This window comes from Trichosporon asahii (genome assembly GCF_000293215.1).
Source record: "Trichosporon asahii var. asahii CBS 2479 unplaced genomic scaffold scaffold00020, whole genome shotgun sequence".
Taxonomy (NCBI): domain Eukaryota; kingdom Fungi; phylum Basidiomycota; class Tremellomycetes; order Trichosporonales; family Trichosporonaceae; genus Trichosporon; species Trichosporon asahii.
Genome location: NW_014040904.1, coordinates 7,161 through 22,099, shown reverse-complemented (window position 1 = coordinate 22,099; position 14,939 = coordinate 7,161). Strand labels below are relative to the sequence as shown.

The following is a 14,939-nucleotide window of genomic DNA, read 5'->3' as shown; positions in this document are numbered from 1 at the left end:
CGATCTCCGGTCCCGAACTCGCAGCGAGCCTCGTGACTAGCCTCGAGGTCGATTACACATCGTAATCTCCGCGAGTCACACTGCCCATCCACCACACGCACCATGTCCGGCTGGCCCGAGGACGACCCCTTTGACGAAGACTTTGACCCAGACTATGTCCCGGGCTACGACGAGGACGACGACTTTGCCGAGTATGCGGACGACGCGGCGGAGCTCTGGGCCTTAGACGACGAGGACGTGGACGAGCTCGATGAGGACATGGGGGATATGGACGACATGGACGAGGAAGATATGGACGGTCTCGCCATCCCCGGGACTTATGTGACGCATACCCGTCTCGACGTCGAGGACGAGGACGAAGACGAGGAAGAGGAAAGTGAGGGAGGCACCTATGACTATACGCCAGTCCGGTTGCTCGAACTCGCGGCGCTCATCAACTCGGCGTCCAACATGCCCGAAGACCACAGAAGTACCCTCGTCCGCCAACTTATGCGGCACACACACATCTCGGCCCCGCGGCGACGGAAGCCACGCCGGTGGTGGAAGGTGCAGACCGAGCCTGACCCGCGCGGCCTTGCCCTGCTTCGATCAGGGGAGTTCGGACCAGTCGGACCATGGGTGTACTCTGCCCCACCACCTATCATGGAGCGTGAAGATCCCCGGGTACGCAAGCACCGGCGAAAGAACAGCGAAGAAGAGGACAAGAAGGGGAAGGAGAAGGCGCCAGCTTCGAAGAGGAGAAAGCGGCCAAGCGAGCGACATTATCGCCAGCATCTCCCCCGAACATTCATGTACGCGCACGCTTCGCGCGAGCTCGACCACCCCGTCATCCCCAACACGAACGGGACAATTGTGGCGCGGTATCCCTGTGTGCCGTACGTTGGGCAGTTCTGCGGCCCCAACGATTCCATCTTCTGTAAGCTTACGTGCTGAGGCTAAAGTTGACACCCAGACTCTGCGACGCAGTATTTCACACTGCACATGTACTCTACGCAGTCATGGGGACGTCGAGCGCCGGAGGCGGAGCCTGAGCGCCGACCGAGGCGTCAAGAGAGGGGTAGCGCCGGCGTTCTGTCCAGTCTGGTCCAATTCGAGTCCGACTCGGAGGACGAGGACACCTTCATGCGCTGGGGCGGGACGGCACCAACGCACGCGCCGCGGGAGGAGACATCACTGTCCCGCATCAAGACGACGCAGGGCATCGAGGGGCAATGGACGATCACGGACGCAGACGCAGACCGCGCAGGACGCCGCATGATCTACTCATCGATCACGCCGCACGTGTACATGCTCAGCACTGAGGCGGGGGACGACGAGCAGACGCTCCTGGACTTCCACGACCGGACGCGGCGGTACGGTTTCGAGTCCTTCGGGCTGTGGTCCATCCGCTTCTCAGCCGATGGGAAGGAGATCGTCGCCGGCGCGTCCCGCGGTAACATCATGGTGTACGACGTCGAGAGCGACAGGCGCAGTCTCTGCGTGCAGGGGCATCGGGACGACGTGAACGCGGTGTGTTTCGCGGACGAGTCATCCACCAACATCCTCGTCTCGGGGAGCGATGACGGATACGTCAAGATCTGGGACCGGCGGAGTCTCAACTCTTCCCAGACCCCCAGCGGCGTGCTCGTTGGCGCAACTGAGGGCATTACCTATACGGCGCCAAAGGGCGATGGGCGGTACGTGCTTGCCAACTCGAAGGACCAGGCGTGCCGGCTGTACGACCTGCGGAAGATGCGGTCCTGGGGCGAATTCGCAGACGAGCCGGACGCGGTCCAGGAGTACGGGAAGCCAGGGTACGACTACCGGCACGGCGGGTACCAGTCGCCTGAATACGCTGCGCATCCGAGGGACTGCAGCGTCATGACGTACCGCGGCCACAGCGTTGAGCGTACGCTGATCCGGTGCCACTTCTCTCCCGCCGCTACCACGGGCCAGAGCTACGTCTTCAGCGGCAGCAGCGATGGGCGTATCCACATCTGGTCCCTGGACGGACGTGTCGTGCATGTCCTCGACCGTGCTCTCTCCCAACCGCTTCGGCACCAGGGAGCGGAGCGGTACACCGACCCGTCGGCGCCCGAACCGCCCCCGGCATCAAGAGTGGAGGATCCGTACTACGACACGCGCCAGCGAGTCGTCCGCGACGTCGCGTGGCATAGCCAGGAACCAACCCTCATGTCGACGTGTTGGGACATGAATGCGGGATACCGGCGCGGGGGGTCTATTGCCAAGCATGAGTGGAAGGGGTTGGGGAAGAACGGGCTCGAGAGGCTCGAGGATTGGGTCGAGAAGGAAGCCCTAGAGGCTAGTATGTAGACGACGAAAAGCCCAGAACACAGTTGTACATTGCTCAAGATTCCGTGATTTGCCAGATTTAGCTCAGTTGTGTGTGTGTGCAGAATGCATAATGTTACAAAAACCGAATGGTGTGTCGGTCTACGAGCGTGCTGCCGGGCCACCTCGCTCGGCCACTCACGCTCACTGCGTCTTCACCCACTTAGACACGGGCAATCTTGGACGCCTCCTCGAGATCAGCCTTGGCCTGGGCGTCGGCGGCCTGCTTGGCCTCGCGCGCGATCTGGCTCTGGGTACCGGGGGTGGTGAGTTCGCGGCCGCGGACAACCTTCTGCGCGGCGGGGGGACGGTCAAAGTCGCCAACGAGGTTGCCGAGGCGGCGGGGGGAGGCGGTCGAGATGAACTCGGTCTGCACCGGCATCTTGACCTGGGCAAGCTTGAGGGCCTGCTTGGCGATCTCCTCACGGATACCGCCGCCTGCGATCTCGAACACAACACGGCCGGCCGGCACACGGCACGCCCAGTACTCGAACGTGCCCTTGCCCTTACCCATACGCGTCTCGTTGCCCTTGACGCACACAGGGATGTCGGGGAAGACACGCAGGTGCACCTCGGCGCCCTTGACGGGCTTGATCTTGCGCTTCAGCGCAGCCTGGGCCGACTTGAGCTGCGCGGCAGTCAGGCGCACCTGCTCCAGGAGGCGGATGCCGAAACCGCCGTACTGCAGCGTCGTTCCCTTCACGGAACCGCCCTGTGATTGTCAGCTCAGAAGGTTCACGTCTCAAGCTGTACGTACCGTCGGCAGGGCCGGTCGTCCCTTTGCGCTCTTCTTCCACTTGATCCTCCTGGGCATGAGCTGGGAGCCGCGGAATCGCGCCTGCGTTCCGGCGGGCAGAGGGTGGGCGAGCTGGGCGCGTGACGGGCCGGCGGTGCGGACGGCGGGAGCGCCGAGGCCGGTGAGTGCTGAGCGGAAGAGGCCGAGCATCGTTGTTGTTGTCGTGTGTCGATGCTGTGGTCTACTGTGGTCTCGCTATGCTTGAGCGTGGTCGAAAGTGGACTTTTACTGGCGGTGGAGGCCACAGGGGGTGGAAGGGACGCCTCGCTCGGCGATACTCGGACTTTTGCACTTCCGCCCGCTCGCTGGCTCACGCTTCCCTCGCTCCTGCCTGGCTCTGGGCGCTGGCCCGGCACTGCACCCTGCGTCGTCGTTGCCATCTCGCTCACAGCGACCTCGACTTGTTGCATCGATACCCTCACCAAAAATGTCGTACACTATCGCCGGCCGCGCCATCAAGGTAAGCTACCCACTCTGCAAAGATTAGCTAACAGAAACAGAACGAGTACATGTGAGTTGTCCACCCGGTGGAGGGAGGGTTTCTCCGGCTATTCCGAAGTTTCATTGGATCGCGGCTCCGACAGCAACAACTCGCCAACACACGACGACGAAGCAACGCGGAACGATGCAGACGGTATGAGTGGAGGGGAATAGCGTAGCAAGTGCATGCGCGCTGTAACTGGAGACGTGAAGGCTACGAACGAGCTGAACAACGACCTGTGCGGATTCCGATCAGCTCGCCAATCCCAGCCGACACCAGCCTGCCAGCCGACCTACGCCTTAGCGACCACTGCAAACTCCAAAGCCGCCGTCTGCATCGCTGTTTGCGCCTCGAGAGTGCTCTACTAAGCTCTGCAACGCTCATGTCAATATCTTGGCTGTGAAACGTGAACTCGAAGCTGTTTGGAGTCCTTCCCCCATCGCCCAGCTCCCTTCCCAGTTGGCAAGCTGACCCGCAGTGCCCTCGGCACCATCTTCTCGACCATCGGCATTGCTCTTGCCTCCAGCGGTGGCGACAAGAAGGAGCAGGCCGCTCCCCCCGCCGCCAAGGACGACACCTCGATCAACACCGGCAACAAGGAGGAGGACGACTTGTGAGTGTTTTTCGCTGGAGGAACGCGCAAGCAGTTGGTTCCTGAAGGACGTTGGACGGAGTGACGCACACGCCGCACCCAGCAACATGGAGATAACGAGGTCCTGCGGTCTCGTTCGAGCGCTCGGGAAAGGACCTTCGAGTGCTCTGTCTCGGGATCGGCTTCGTTGCTCTTGTGAGCAGAGAGCCAGTGTTTTCCTCCTCGAACCACAAGCCAGCTCGCCAGTCCCTGAACGTCTCAGCTGACCCCGCAGCATCCGTCAGTTCGTCGCCGCCGCCGAGGAGAAGGGAGACGACGGCAAGCACTAAAGCATAGGTAGAATATGCATGAGTAGAACGGTAGAGGCTTCACTGTGCGTGCCAAACTAACAACTACTGATCCAGCGCGCCGAACTCTGAGCGCTAGTGGTGCGATGTCGTAATGACGGGCAGACTTCCATTACGCCCCGTCCTCGGCGCATCGCCGCCAGCGAGCATGAAGCGTTCATGGTCTGCGGCGGCCTCGACGAGCTCAGCATAGGTGTCAAGGAGGGGGAAGACATCGAGGATCTTGGCCTGCAGGGGTCCACGAAGCCCATAAACCCACCAAAGGCGATTATACTGGCTATCGACGTCTTCGCGGCATGCGAGGGCCGTCTTGCGGAACATTTCGGCATAGCTACTGACGCTAGTCTCGTGGACGAGCTGGCGCAAGAGCCAGTCATGCGTCTTGATCTTGGGGATGCAGAACTGCTCCAAAAAGTCCTCCTTGAACACGCTGTACCAGTCGGCCGGCCGCTGGTGGTCGCCCGCCTTGCGCCGCGCCCACTCAAAATACCACAGGCGCGCGCGGCCTGTGAAGGCGTTCACGCAGTAGATGATCCGACGCCTGTCGTCTGCGTTGAAGAAGGTCGGGTGCGGCTTCATGTTCGCTTCGGCGAGCGCTATGAAGTCCTCGGCGGGGTAGGCGAAGGTGCCGCTGAAGGGGTGCTGCAGCGGCACGGCCGGGAGGAGGTTGAGCGGCGCCATGTGCTGTTGAGTCGCCGGGAAGGGAGGCGAGAGCGATGGGGAGTTGAGAGTTGGAGAGTTGCAGTGATGGAGGAATGAATGATGGAGAAGAGGGGTAGTTGTATGGGTGCGATGGGCACAGCTCACAACAGGAGTGCGCCGTGGGAAGCAACACACAGCCGTCGACGCACAAGAATCTACACTGCATGCAGCTCTACATGGGGCGGGAGTGTAGTACCCTGCGCAATCATTCGACCGAGAGATCCGCCAGCTCTACTTGAGGAGACGCGAGCACCCATCCTGCGACAACTCATCCCTGCGACGTTGGTCGAAGTGGTGCCCACTGCGCACTCTCCCTCGACCTCCGGCGGTTCGTGAGTTCCGTTGCTCTCCTCCTTCTGCGGCTTCCCCCTTGCTCCCCATTCTCAGGAATCGGCGACGGAAGTCCACTCAGCACCGGCTCGCTGCTGAGGCGGCTTCGCCATCTCGACGGGCTGGCATGGAACGTATTCGGTCTCTGGGCGCGGTTCAGTTCCCTCTCCGCCCTCAAAGCCACGGCGACGACGTGCTCGAGGCTCGGGATCGACCAGTCGTCATCTGTGAACCGGGCGCGAATGTCCGGCATCAGGCCCCAGATCCACCAGCGACAATTAAAGTGCGAGTCGACGGGGACGTCTGCGTCTCCGGCCGCCCGTCGCCATAGCTCGGCGTACTGGCCTACACTGCCTTCCTGCTGCAGCCCCCTCAGCTGCGCCTGCGTGCCGTCCTTGAAAAAGTCGAGCATGTCCTCTCGAAACCCAGCCCAGGCCGCGTCGTTGGCGGCGATCCACTCCGATATCGACTCGTGGGGCAGAGGCGAGCGCAGTGATGGCGGTAGAAGGCTGGACCCGAGGTACCGGTCCACCCAGAGCGCTCCCCGCCCTTCGCATGAGAGACGCAGGAAGTGAATCCGGAGAAGCACATAGCTGAAGTAGAACGGGTGTCGAGACATGTCGGCTTCAGCGACACGGAGAAAGGTCGACACATCCAGCGAGAGGTCGCCGGAGAACCGGAGACGCAGCCTGGTTGGCGGGGAGGTAGTTGAGCGGTAGGGGACGGGCACCTTCAGTGGGACGGTGGCGAACATGGTCGCTGGCCGGACGAACAGGCGGACAGCAGGGGCAACGGCGAGTGTTGTGAGCTGGTGATATGTAGCGTCATCAGATGTCGACTCGCGTCCCCCGTCGGTTACCACTACGCGTCATAGTGAACAGCTGACATTAGACGACCAGATTATGACCTGCCGTTTCAGAATGATCAACCGAGCTATACAACATCAGCGTAGAGACTATGGATGACTACAATCACTGCGCGACGGCGATCTCATCCGTCGGCGGAGGAGAGGCAAGCGTTTCCGCCGCCGGAGGGGCGGGTGTCGTTGGAGTTGAGGGCGCACACGGAGCGAGCGGAGCAACCGGGGACGTCGTCACCTCTGGCGTGGCCGGCGCGGACGCGATGGGCGTAGGCGGAGCGGGCACCTGCTGCACAATGACGCGCTCAATAACCCTCTCGACAACTTTAGACTGCAGGTGTTTCTCCATCGCCTTCGCTTCGTCCACGATCTTGGCAAAGGTTCTGAAGAATGGGAACACCTCGAGCATGTGGTCTCTGATCTCCTTCCGCAGGCCGTAGATGAACCAGTACCGGTTGTACTCGGAGTCGAGGTTCTCGAGACACGCGTTTGCGAGCTCAGTCCATCGGTCGACGTACTGTTGCACCGGGAGGCGGTTTTGCGTGAGATGGCGAAGAGCGAAGGGTGGAGTGATGAACTCTGGGATACCGAACTGAGCGACCAGGTCGCGCCGGAATGTCTCGTAGTGCTTGTCCTTGTACGTCTTCCAGGCACTCTGGAAACTCTGCCCCTTCTCATTGTACACTGGAGCCTTGTGCTCGCGCTCCCCGGCCCAGCGGACGTACCATAGCCGCGCGCGGCCCGTCAGCGCGTTCGCGACGTAGGCGGTCTTGTGAGGCGTGTGTGCGTAGTAACACTTGTGCGGAAGCGTATTGGTCTCGACGAGAACGAGAAACTCATCGACGGGGAAGGAGAAGTCGCCACTGAAGAGCTGAGCCAGCGGAGGCGCAGGCTGCTCGACTGGATCCATGGTGTTCTGGTCGTGAGTTAGGTTACAGGGTGAGAGAGAGCGACAAGTGACGCGTCGGCGGGCGCCTCGTCATATACCCAGATGGGGGCGGGAGGTCTCGGACCCGTTGTCCACGGAAGGGGGATCCCCTCACCTGTCCTCTATTGTTGCATGCGCCTGACATGGCTTGCGGCCCCCTGCTCAGAAGGGCTCACCCACGCCGCGTCACACCGAGACAGCGCGTCTAAGGCTCAGGTCCGCAGGACACGTTCAGGATGTCTCTAACGAACAGGTATGCGAAATTCGCCGATGTCCGTTATCTTCACGAGGACTTTGAACCGAGCAAATTGTGCCTGGAACGCCTCGCGCCTTCAGTCACGGCGTGCGCAACATGCACGACGTTCGTGAAAACGCGATGCGATTCGCAAACTAGGAGGAAGGGAGGCTAGGCGGTGCAGACACGGCTGGCGACGCCAAGGGGAAAGGCAGGGAACTCGGCGTACCTCACCTGTCACTTCGGACGAGCACGAATCATGGCACCCTCGATTCAAACGGGGCGTCTCGGAGCTCTGGCGCCAAGCACTGACAACATGGCCGTGGACTGAAAGAACGACGAGAAGCACATCTTTTAACATCAACTACATCTCACGCAATGACCTCGGACGAATCTACAACCGCAAAGGCAAGGAAGGCGGAACACGACTGATTGATTATTTATGCCCCGCTGTCGCTACCGCTCGACGGGATGGCTTTGAAGTGCTCCTCAACAAGACCTGCCTCATTGACGAGGTCCTTAAAAGTAGGGCAATCAGCAAAACGCTCGAGGACGTAGTCGCTGATGTGCGGGCTGAGGCCGTATGCGAAACGGAGGCGGTTGAACTGTGTATCGACCTCTTCCTTGCTGCGGCCGGCGGCGGACTCAAAGTCTCGCGCGTAGCAGGCAACGGTCGAGAGACCCTGCGTCAAATGACGGAACTTCTGGTGCTCGGTCGGCGTGTCGTTAATGTGGAACTCTTCGAGCAGAGCGGAGCGGAACTCCTCGTGACTTGCCGAAAGATGGTGCTGCGACCACCTCGTGAACCAGAGCCGAGCACGACCAGTGAGAGCAGCAACAACGTAGGCACGCTTACGCTCAGGAGTGCAGTAGTAGTCTGGTGCCGCTGCCATGCTCGCGTCGGCAATGGCTACGAACTCCTCCACAGGATAGGTGTAGGCGCCGGAGAAGAGGTGGACCATAGGGGGGACAGCGCGAGGAGTGCCAACCATGTTCGAGTAGACGTTATCAGGAGAAGTGTGAAGTTGTGGTGTCGCCACTGCGATGACGATCGAGGGAGTCGTTATAGTCTACAGCTCCAGTGGAGCCCATGCCCACTCACAGCGGCGGGCGTTGATGATCGCCCACAAGTGTCTGACAACAGGTTCTTCCGTGAGTTGCTCCGAAGGAATGCTCCAAAGTGACAGTCACTGCGAGCTACATTTGAAGCTTGATTCAGGATGGTCATGACGTCTCCCATTGACGGTGGCTACGGATTATGTGAACTCCGGAGTGACTTGGTGGGGCTGCTCTTGGCTGGGCTGCTTTTGATGGGACTCGCACTGGATCCATTGGAGCCGCCCGGGCTGGCGTCGATGGGCACGTCCGGAGTGCGCCTTGCGCCCATCTGCCCAAAGTCAGACACGATCTCGGGGTGCGATGTGAAGCTCCTCAGACGTGCGCGGGTTGAGGGAGGCGTCCGGGGCGACGGCGTCGGTGTCTTGGCCAAATCAGCCTCGCTGATTGACTGGAAGGAAAAGCAGACAGTGTCTCCGCTCTGTGGCATCCTCGAGGGGTCTGGGCTACGCCTCAGGATGAAGAAAATCTCCTTTGCCTTCCGCAAGCTCTCCCTGTAACGTCGGCTGAGGCGGGACGCTGTGCCCTCACGAACTCGCGGGCGGGCCCGCGACTCGAGGTGGAGGTAAACCGCCGCATCCTCCGCGACGGCGACGAGGCGGTTGAAAGAGCAGAAGGCGTACGGCTCGGTGAACACAAGCTCCCTCACCTCGTGGCGGAGGCCCCACGCGAACCACCGTAAGTTATATTCGGCGTTCACGTTCTCGGAGCAGGAGCCGGCGAGGTGCTCGAACTCTGCCGCATACTGATCCACGGTGCCGAAACCTTGCTGCAGAAGTCGAAACTGCCGCTCCGAGCTTACCTCCCCACTCCAGTCGACTGAGAACGACTGCAGAAGCGCAGACTGCAGGCCGTCGTAGCTGTCCTCGGAGTGCTTGGCTGAGAACCACAGTAGAGCTCTCCCACGAAGATGGTTGGAGATGTGATGCGCATGTGGCGGTCCAGGTAGCGCACGCACGTTTGCGTGGACCGACGACAGGAACTCAAGAACTGTGTAGCCAACGTCCATGCCCGTGAAGACTTGGACACCGGCTGGGAAGCTGGAACCGGTCCGTGAACTAACGCTGTTGGCCATGGTGGAAAGGTGGGGTGCGTTGGCTGCGACGCATAGATGATGGGGCTGTTATATCTTGCTCGACGAGCGATTGCAATACTACTCTGACTAACACCAGTGTGCACCATCACCCATCAACACACACGTTGGGGGTATCTGTGCGGCAGATAATAAGGCTCAGGATTGTTTATGATCGGTGATGAACAGAGCTGACAATGGCCCATGACACGCCCCACCTTGTTCACTGGCAGGGCTTGCGCGAGTGTGTCTGGAAGCCCGCAGCATAGGGTCGTACACTAGCCTTCCGGTTTAGTGCTGTCTCCGACCGGATCTTGTCAGCTAATGGAGAAGTCGATTTGCACTGCGAGACTGCTTTTCTGACTGGTTACCTTACGTATGGTTGGACTTCGTGCTACGGACGAAGGCCGCTCGCAAGGCCATGGGCGGGCTTGTGGCCAGAAGGCTCGCTCTCTTGATCGCCGAGAGCAATGTCGCTCAGGTGCGTGTGCTCCGAGAAACGCACAAACTTCTTTCTTCTGAACAGGGTTTCCCCATACGCGTTGGCGCTCACCTGGGCGAGCACTGGAGCGGCCTTGGTGTTCTGGAAGTCCGTCTCCAAAAGCCCAATACGCTGGCTCTGGACCCACGTTGTTTGTCTTTGTCATTGTGCAAATTGATGGGGGTTACGTACCCAGTCGCGTCTTTGTCTATAGCATTGAGAATTGTCACAACTACGTCAAGCTCATTGCTAGTCGAGAGTTCCCGACCGTGCACAGTCGTAGTATGTGCGCAGAAGTCATTGATAATCTGTAATCGAGAGGGGTGTCAAAGCTCATGCGTCCTTGCAATCTGAGTTCAAGCGCGATCACTTTCCGTACACACTTTCATGCGCATTCTACGAATCTTCGATTACTACTCTAACTCCTTAGATCCACCCCTGGATCCTGATCCTCGCGAGCTTCTCCTGCAAGCTGCGCGTCTGCTCCTCAAGCTCGCAGACACTCGCGTACACCCCCGTTCTCTCGCCCCGCGGGGACTGGATCATCTCAACGCGGACAGCCTCAGTGACGAGACCCTCAAAGCCCGAAGTGTGGACATCGCGTACGCGCACCGCCTTCCTGACTTCTTCCCTCAGCCCATAGTAGAACCACTGCCTCGTGGCATCTGCCTCGACATTCTGGCCATACTCCTTGGCCACATCGCGGAAGGTCATGGCGTAACTGAACACGCTCCCCTCCTGCTTAGACTTGTTGTACTGGCGCTCCGCCTCTGTCAGCTCCTGGTCCAGGATGGGCTGGGATCCGAAGTGCTCCCGGAGAGTGATGACGGAGCGCGCAGTGAGATGGCCCTTGACAGGTGCTATGCGCTTGAACCACAGCAAAGCGCGGCCGGACAGAAACTGCTCCAGCTTGAAATTGTTCGGTTTGGCGCGATTCGCATCTTGGTACGTCGTGATCCAGGCCTCTACGTCTACGAGCCCGTCGAAGAAGGGGACGCCCTCGAGAGGCGTCTTCGGAGGCGAAGGAGAACCCGCAGTAGCGCGAGCTCGCGCAGCGCGGGCTGGGGCACCGCCGAAAAAGCCACTCGCAGGACGAGCAGGAGGGCGAGCAGGAGGGCTAGTCGGAGAGCCAGCTGGCTGAAGGGGACCAGGCACAGGAGCTGCGACAGGCCGGCGGGCAGGTGCAGCTCCACGCGTGTAGGCAGGAGCAGTCCAAGTGGTATCAGAGGTTGAGTCGGAGACCCGAGGTGCCCGAGCAGCACGGGCATTGGACAGTGTAGCGAGAAGAGCATCGATGTCCGCAGCCAGTTCCTCCGCAGCCTCCTCGAAAGCCGTAAGCGGGTCATCCTCACCAATGCGAGCCCGATCCTCTGACTCGTGAGGTGGCCTGAAGAGCTCATCGCTGATGGGACGGCGGCCTCTCTCGCGTGAGCCAGTGGCGGTCGTAATGGTACTCGGCGCGCTGCTTGATCCCCCGGTCGCGGGGTGGTGGGGAGGCGCGGCCGCCCCGACCTCGGCCGGCAGAAGGGGGAGGGCGGCTAAGACCCCCGTCAGATCTTGGACTAGTCCGAGAGGGACACCGAAGACGTTGCCGGGGTCCAAAGGTGCTTCAGCTGAGACGGTAAGGGCAGACGAAGCAGGGCCAGTTCTGACGGCAATGGAGACGGCGGAGCCGGTTGAGGTGGGTGCAGTCACCGTCGATACTGTCGCGGCAGGACCAGACAAGACAGGCGCAGCCGTCCTGGGCGCAGAGACGACATGCGCAGTCGCTGAGGTGATGGTGGACGGGGAGCTTGAGTCGGCCTCGATGGGGGAGCTTGAGTCAGCCTCGATGCTCGACTCCATGGCTGAGTCAGGGGCAGGCGGGGCGTCACCTGCCATCGGCGGGTGTACGTCAAGCGGAGAGTTATCGCTGTTGCTGCTCATGAGTGACGGCGGTACTTGAAAGAGAGGATGAGGCTAGTAGCGTCTTCTTATGACCTGCCCCGGTGCAATCGTTGCCGCCGTGGATGGCAATGACAGCTCCTACGACCACTCCAAACGCCTGCCTGTTTCGCCACATGAAACCATTATCTCCCCCACGACAATGGCGAAGTCACAAGATCCATTCTCTTGCGCCCTCACGCACCATCGTCATCATTCACTGCCCCTGGTGTGCGCATCATTCCCGTCAGACGACGCCTCTCAACTCAACCCCCCCCCTCCGCGTCTTCCCACCATCCTTCTCATCTCGACTTCCCTGATCATCACTCACCACTCAACAAGAACGGACAATGCCGCACTCACAGTCGCTCACGCTTCCCTCTCCCCTCTCGCTCCCTCCAGCAGAGCTCTTCTCCGGGGACGCCAGCTACCCAGTCGAGCAGTTCCTCGCGATCCTAGACGCCACCTGGCCCCTCCTCCCCCTACCAGCCGACGAGCCCCGTCTCTCAGCCGCCAAGATCGCCTATCTGGCGCAACACCTGCGCGGCCGCGCCCGGCTTTGGTTCGCCGAGCACCTCCACCACCGCGCGTCGGGCATGCACGGCGCGCACACGTATGCCCAACTCCGTGCGCACCTGTTGCAGGTGTTTGGGAGCGAACTGCCCCTGCGCGCCCCACGCCGCGCGAGCACGATGGGACCTGAGGAGAAGGAGGGCGAGCAGGAGAACCGCCAGAGGATCGTCGATCGTATGCGTGCCGAACAGATTTTCGCTCGCTTGGTCCAGAAAGGCACAGTGCAGGACTATGCGCACGAGTATGAAGAGAAGAGCGGCAATTGCGGGCACAGGATCGACCTGGATGATGAGTTTGAGTGTCTTTGGTTCGCTCATGGTCTGCGCCCTGCCATCTGCGACGAAGTCCTCCGCGTCTTCCAGCCAGGCATGAAGTTCAAGGACGTAGTTGGGGAGGCGCAGCGGGCTGAGAATGAGCTCAAGATGTAGTGTATCAGAACGCGTGTCAGTAGCCTCACAAGCCAGTACTGTTTCATGAATGTCGATACAACTGTTACTTCTTCACCTTGCCTTCCTTGATATCTTTCTCCTCCTGAAGAGCCCTGATCACCCCCTCGCCAGGAATGACGTGCTTCGGCCAGGTCTCCCGAACAAGCCTCTCCGTCGCCTCCGCAACGATGGGCCAGGAAAACCCAATACCAGGCCAGAACTTGATCGGCGTGCGTGCAAAGACGTACTCGCAATGCGTGCCGCCGGGAATCTGACCGTCAGATCGAGGAAATTTGCAGAGCTTACCTCGAGCGCATCGACTTCGAGCCCCTGATTGCGCATGATTCCGACTGTAGCCTCGACCTCATCATGCAGCTTCTCGTCCTCGCCATAGTCGACGTGCATCTTGACGCCCTTTTCGGACAAGCGGGCGAAGTGCCTGTCGCTCTTCAGCGCAAAAGCGGGCGACATAAGCGGATCGCGCTGTGCCGGGTAGGAGTAGTGACGAGAGAAGGACGGCTGGATCACGAGAGTGGTAGTCCCGAGCCAATCCTGAGAGTCAGCCCAGATGCGGCCGGCAACTCACTTTGTGCGCATTGCGGGAGATACTGGGGAAGGAGCCGGTGACATCGCACCACGGCGCGCTCGCGAAGACTGCGCCGGGGAGGCCAAGACGCTTGAACCCCTGCTCGTCCAGCTGCTCCAGGTATCGCGTCAGGGAGAGGCAGCCGTGGCCACCAGCCGAGGCACCCCAGAGCATGATGTTCTGCGTATGAGTTAAGAGTCTCTGAGTGGAAACTCACCTGAGGCTCGAAGCCAAGTTCCGTCACCATGTAATCCCACGCGGCGAGGTAGTCGAGCATCGGACCTGGCCACGCCGAATCATCGCTGAGGCACTTCCGGTAGTTGGTGTCTGCGATCAGCTCTGTCAGCAGTCTCCTAGCTCACGGAAAATGCGGAGGCCGAGTCTGGTGGCGAGCTCCCAGGTGACAAACCACTGCACGGGCTGGCCCATTTGATAACCTCCTCCTATGATGTAGAAGATGGCTTTCTCGCCCGGCTTGGCCCTGGACCAGATCTTCTCCTTCGGCGTGGACTTCGGCGCAATCATGAAGCCCGGTCGCGGTTCCGGCTTCACAACTCCGCGGTCTACGACGACCTGGACATTGGGCAGAAGAGGAATGTCTGCGCTGGTAGGAGGGATCGTCCTGACCTCGCCGATCTCAGCGAGGTGCCGGTGGTGCTTGGCGAGCTTGGGGATCTTCCACTCCTCGGGGTCGCGGCGGGTCACGCATCCAAGCGTGAGGAGTGACTGAAGCATGCGGAGTGTGTTGGTGGCGAGATGTCGGAGGAAGCCGTGCTTCGGGCGGTAGTAGAGGTACGAGAGTGAGTTGAATGTGAGCATCGTCGGCAGGCCGACGCACAGGATGGGAGGAACAGCAACGAGCTGCATCAGCCTGAACACTGGCGTCGGCGGCTCCAGTGGCCGCCATGGTGTCAGCGGCCACATTGTAGAGGAAGGGATGGGTTGGGAGTGATGAGGAGGACGCCAAGAAACGACGTGACAGTACGCCCGCCTCGGTGTCTAACGTGCTGCCATTAGCGCAGCAATCTCGGAACCGATATCGATCGTCGGAAGCAAACTGACTTCCACGCGGCTCACAGGCAGTCCTCAGCCTGAGCTTGCACTCCACAGAAGATTCAAGGTGCTATGCACGCTCACTCGCTCTGACACGAAATGCAGG

The 14,939-nt window shown here is 60.5% G+C and overlaps 11 protein-coding genes across 11 annotated transcripts; 3 read left to right on the top strand and 8 right to left on the bottom strand.

The window, feature by feature from the left end:
- Nucleotides 1-102: 102 nt before the first annotated feature.
- On the top strand, nt 103-933 carry A1Q1_00333 (WD-repeat protein; the record flags this gene model as incomplete). Its single annotated transcript, XM_014325982.1, has 1 exon — nt 103-933. One exon carries the CDS (start codon nt 103-105, stop codon nt 931-933), a length of 831 nt encoding a protein of 276 aa, XP_014181457.1.
- Nucleotides 934-981: 48 nt separating this feature from the next.
- A1Q1_00332 (uncharacterized protein) lies at nt 982-2,313 on the top strand (the record flags this gene model as incomplete). The annotated part of the gene is made up of 1 exon (XM_014325981.1): nt 982-2,313. One exon carries the CDS (start codon nt 982-984, stop codon nt 2,311-2,313), a length of 1,332 nt encoding a protein of 443 aa, XP_014181456.1.
- A 181-nt stretch (nt 2,314-2,494) lies between these two features.
- Nucleotides 2,495-3,277, bottom strand: A1Q1_00331 (structural constituent of ribosome; the record flags this gene model as incomplete). The annotated part of the gene is made up of 2 exons (XM_014325980.1): nt 2,495-3,043; nt 3,089-3,277. The coding sequence occupies 2 exons, from the start codon at nt 3,275-3,277 to the stop codon at nt 2,495-2,497; spliced, it is 738 nt and encodes a 245-aa protein (XP_014181455.1).
- A 711-nt stretch (nt 3,278-3,988) lies between these two features.
- On the bottom strand, nt 3,989-5,228 carry A1Q1_00330 (uncharacterized protein; the record flags this gene model as incomplete). Its single annotated transcript, XM_014325979.1, has 3 exons — nt 3,989-4,235; nt 4,291-4,525; nt 4,655-5,228. 3 exons carry the CDS (start codon nt 5,226-5,228, stop codon nt 3,989-3,991), a joined length of 1,056 nt encoding a protein of 351 aa, XP_014181454.1.
- Nucleotides 5,229-5,632: 404 nt separating this feature from the next.
- On the bottom strand, nt 5,633-7,348 carry A1Q1_00329 (uncharacterized protein; the record flags this gene model as incomplete). Its single annotated transcript, XM_014325978.1, has 4 exons — nt 5,633-5,701; nt 5,764-6,440; nt 6,487-6,512; nt 6,555-7,348. The coding sequence occupies 4 exons, from the start codon at nt 7,346-7,348 to the stop codon at nt 5,633-5,635; spliced, it is 1,566 nt and encodes a 521-aa protein (XP_014181453.1).
- A 693-nt stretch (nt 7,349-8,041) lies between these two features.
- On the bottom strand, nt 8,042-8,593 carry A1Q1_00328 (uncharacterized protein; the record flags this gene model as incomplete). The annotated part of the gene is made up of 1 exon (XM_014325977.1): nt 8,042-8,593. The coding sequence occupies one exon, from the start codon at nt 8,591-8,593 to the stop codon at nt 8,042-8,044; it is 552 nt and encodes a 183-aa protein (XP_014181452.1).
- A 257-nt stretch (nt 8,594-8,850) lies between these two features.
- On the bottom strand, nt 8,851-9,792 carry A1Q1_00327 (uncharacterized protein; the record flags this gene model as incomplete). Its single annotated transcript, XM_014325976.1, has 1 exon — nt 8,851-9,792. The coding sequence occupies one exon, from the start codon at nt 9,790-9,792 to the stop codon at nt 8,851-8,853; it is 942 nt and encodes a 313-aa protein (XP_014181451.1).
- Nucleotides 9,793-10,183: 391 nt separating this feature from the next.
- Nucleotides 10,184-10,436, bottom strand: A1Q1_00326 (uncharacterized protein; the record flags this gene model as incomplete). The annotated part of the gene is made up of 2 exons (XM_014325975.1): nt 10,184-10,372; nt 10,419-10,436. 2 exons carry the CDS (start codon nt 10,434-10,436, stop codon nt 10,184-10,186), a joined length of 207 nt encoding a protein of 68 aa, XP_014181450.1.
- A 260-nt stretch (nt 10,437-10,696) lies between these two features.
- On the bottom strand, nt 10,697-12,115 carry A1Q1_00325 (uncharacterized protein; the record flags this gene model as incomplete). Its single annotated transcript, XM_014325974.1, has 1 exon — nt 10,697-12,115. The coding sequence occupies one exon, from the start codon at nt 12,113-12,115 to the stop codon at nt 10,697-10,699; it is 1,419 nt and encodes a 472-aa protein (XP_014181449.1).
- A 428-nt stretch (nt 12,116-12,543) lies between these two features.
- A1Q1_00324 (uncharacterized protein) lies at nt 12,544-13,194 on the top strand (the record flags this gene model as incomplete). Its single annotated transcript, XM_014325973.1, has 1 exon — nt 12,544-13,194. The coding sequence occupies one exon, from the start codon at nt 12,544-12,546 to the stop codon at nt 13,192-13,194; it is 651 nt and encodes a 216-aa protein (XP_014181448.1).
- Nucleotides 13,195-13,258: 64 nt separating this feature from the next.
- Nucleotides 13,259-14,599, bottom strand: A1Q1_00323 (uncharacterized protein; the record flags this gene model as incomplete). The annotated part of the gene is made up of 5 exons (XM_014325972.1): nt 13,259-13,441; nt 13,501-13,713; nt 13,781-13,891; nt 13,998-14,062; nt 14,143-14,599. 5 exons carry the CDS (start codon nt 14,597-14,599, stop codon nt 13,259-13,261), a joined length of 1,029 nt encoding a protein of 342 aa, XP_014181447.1.
- Nucleotides 14,600-14,939: the final 340 nt, after the last annotated feature.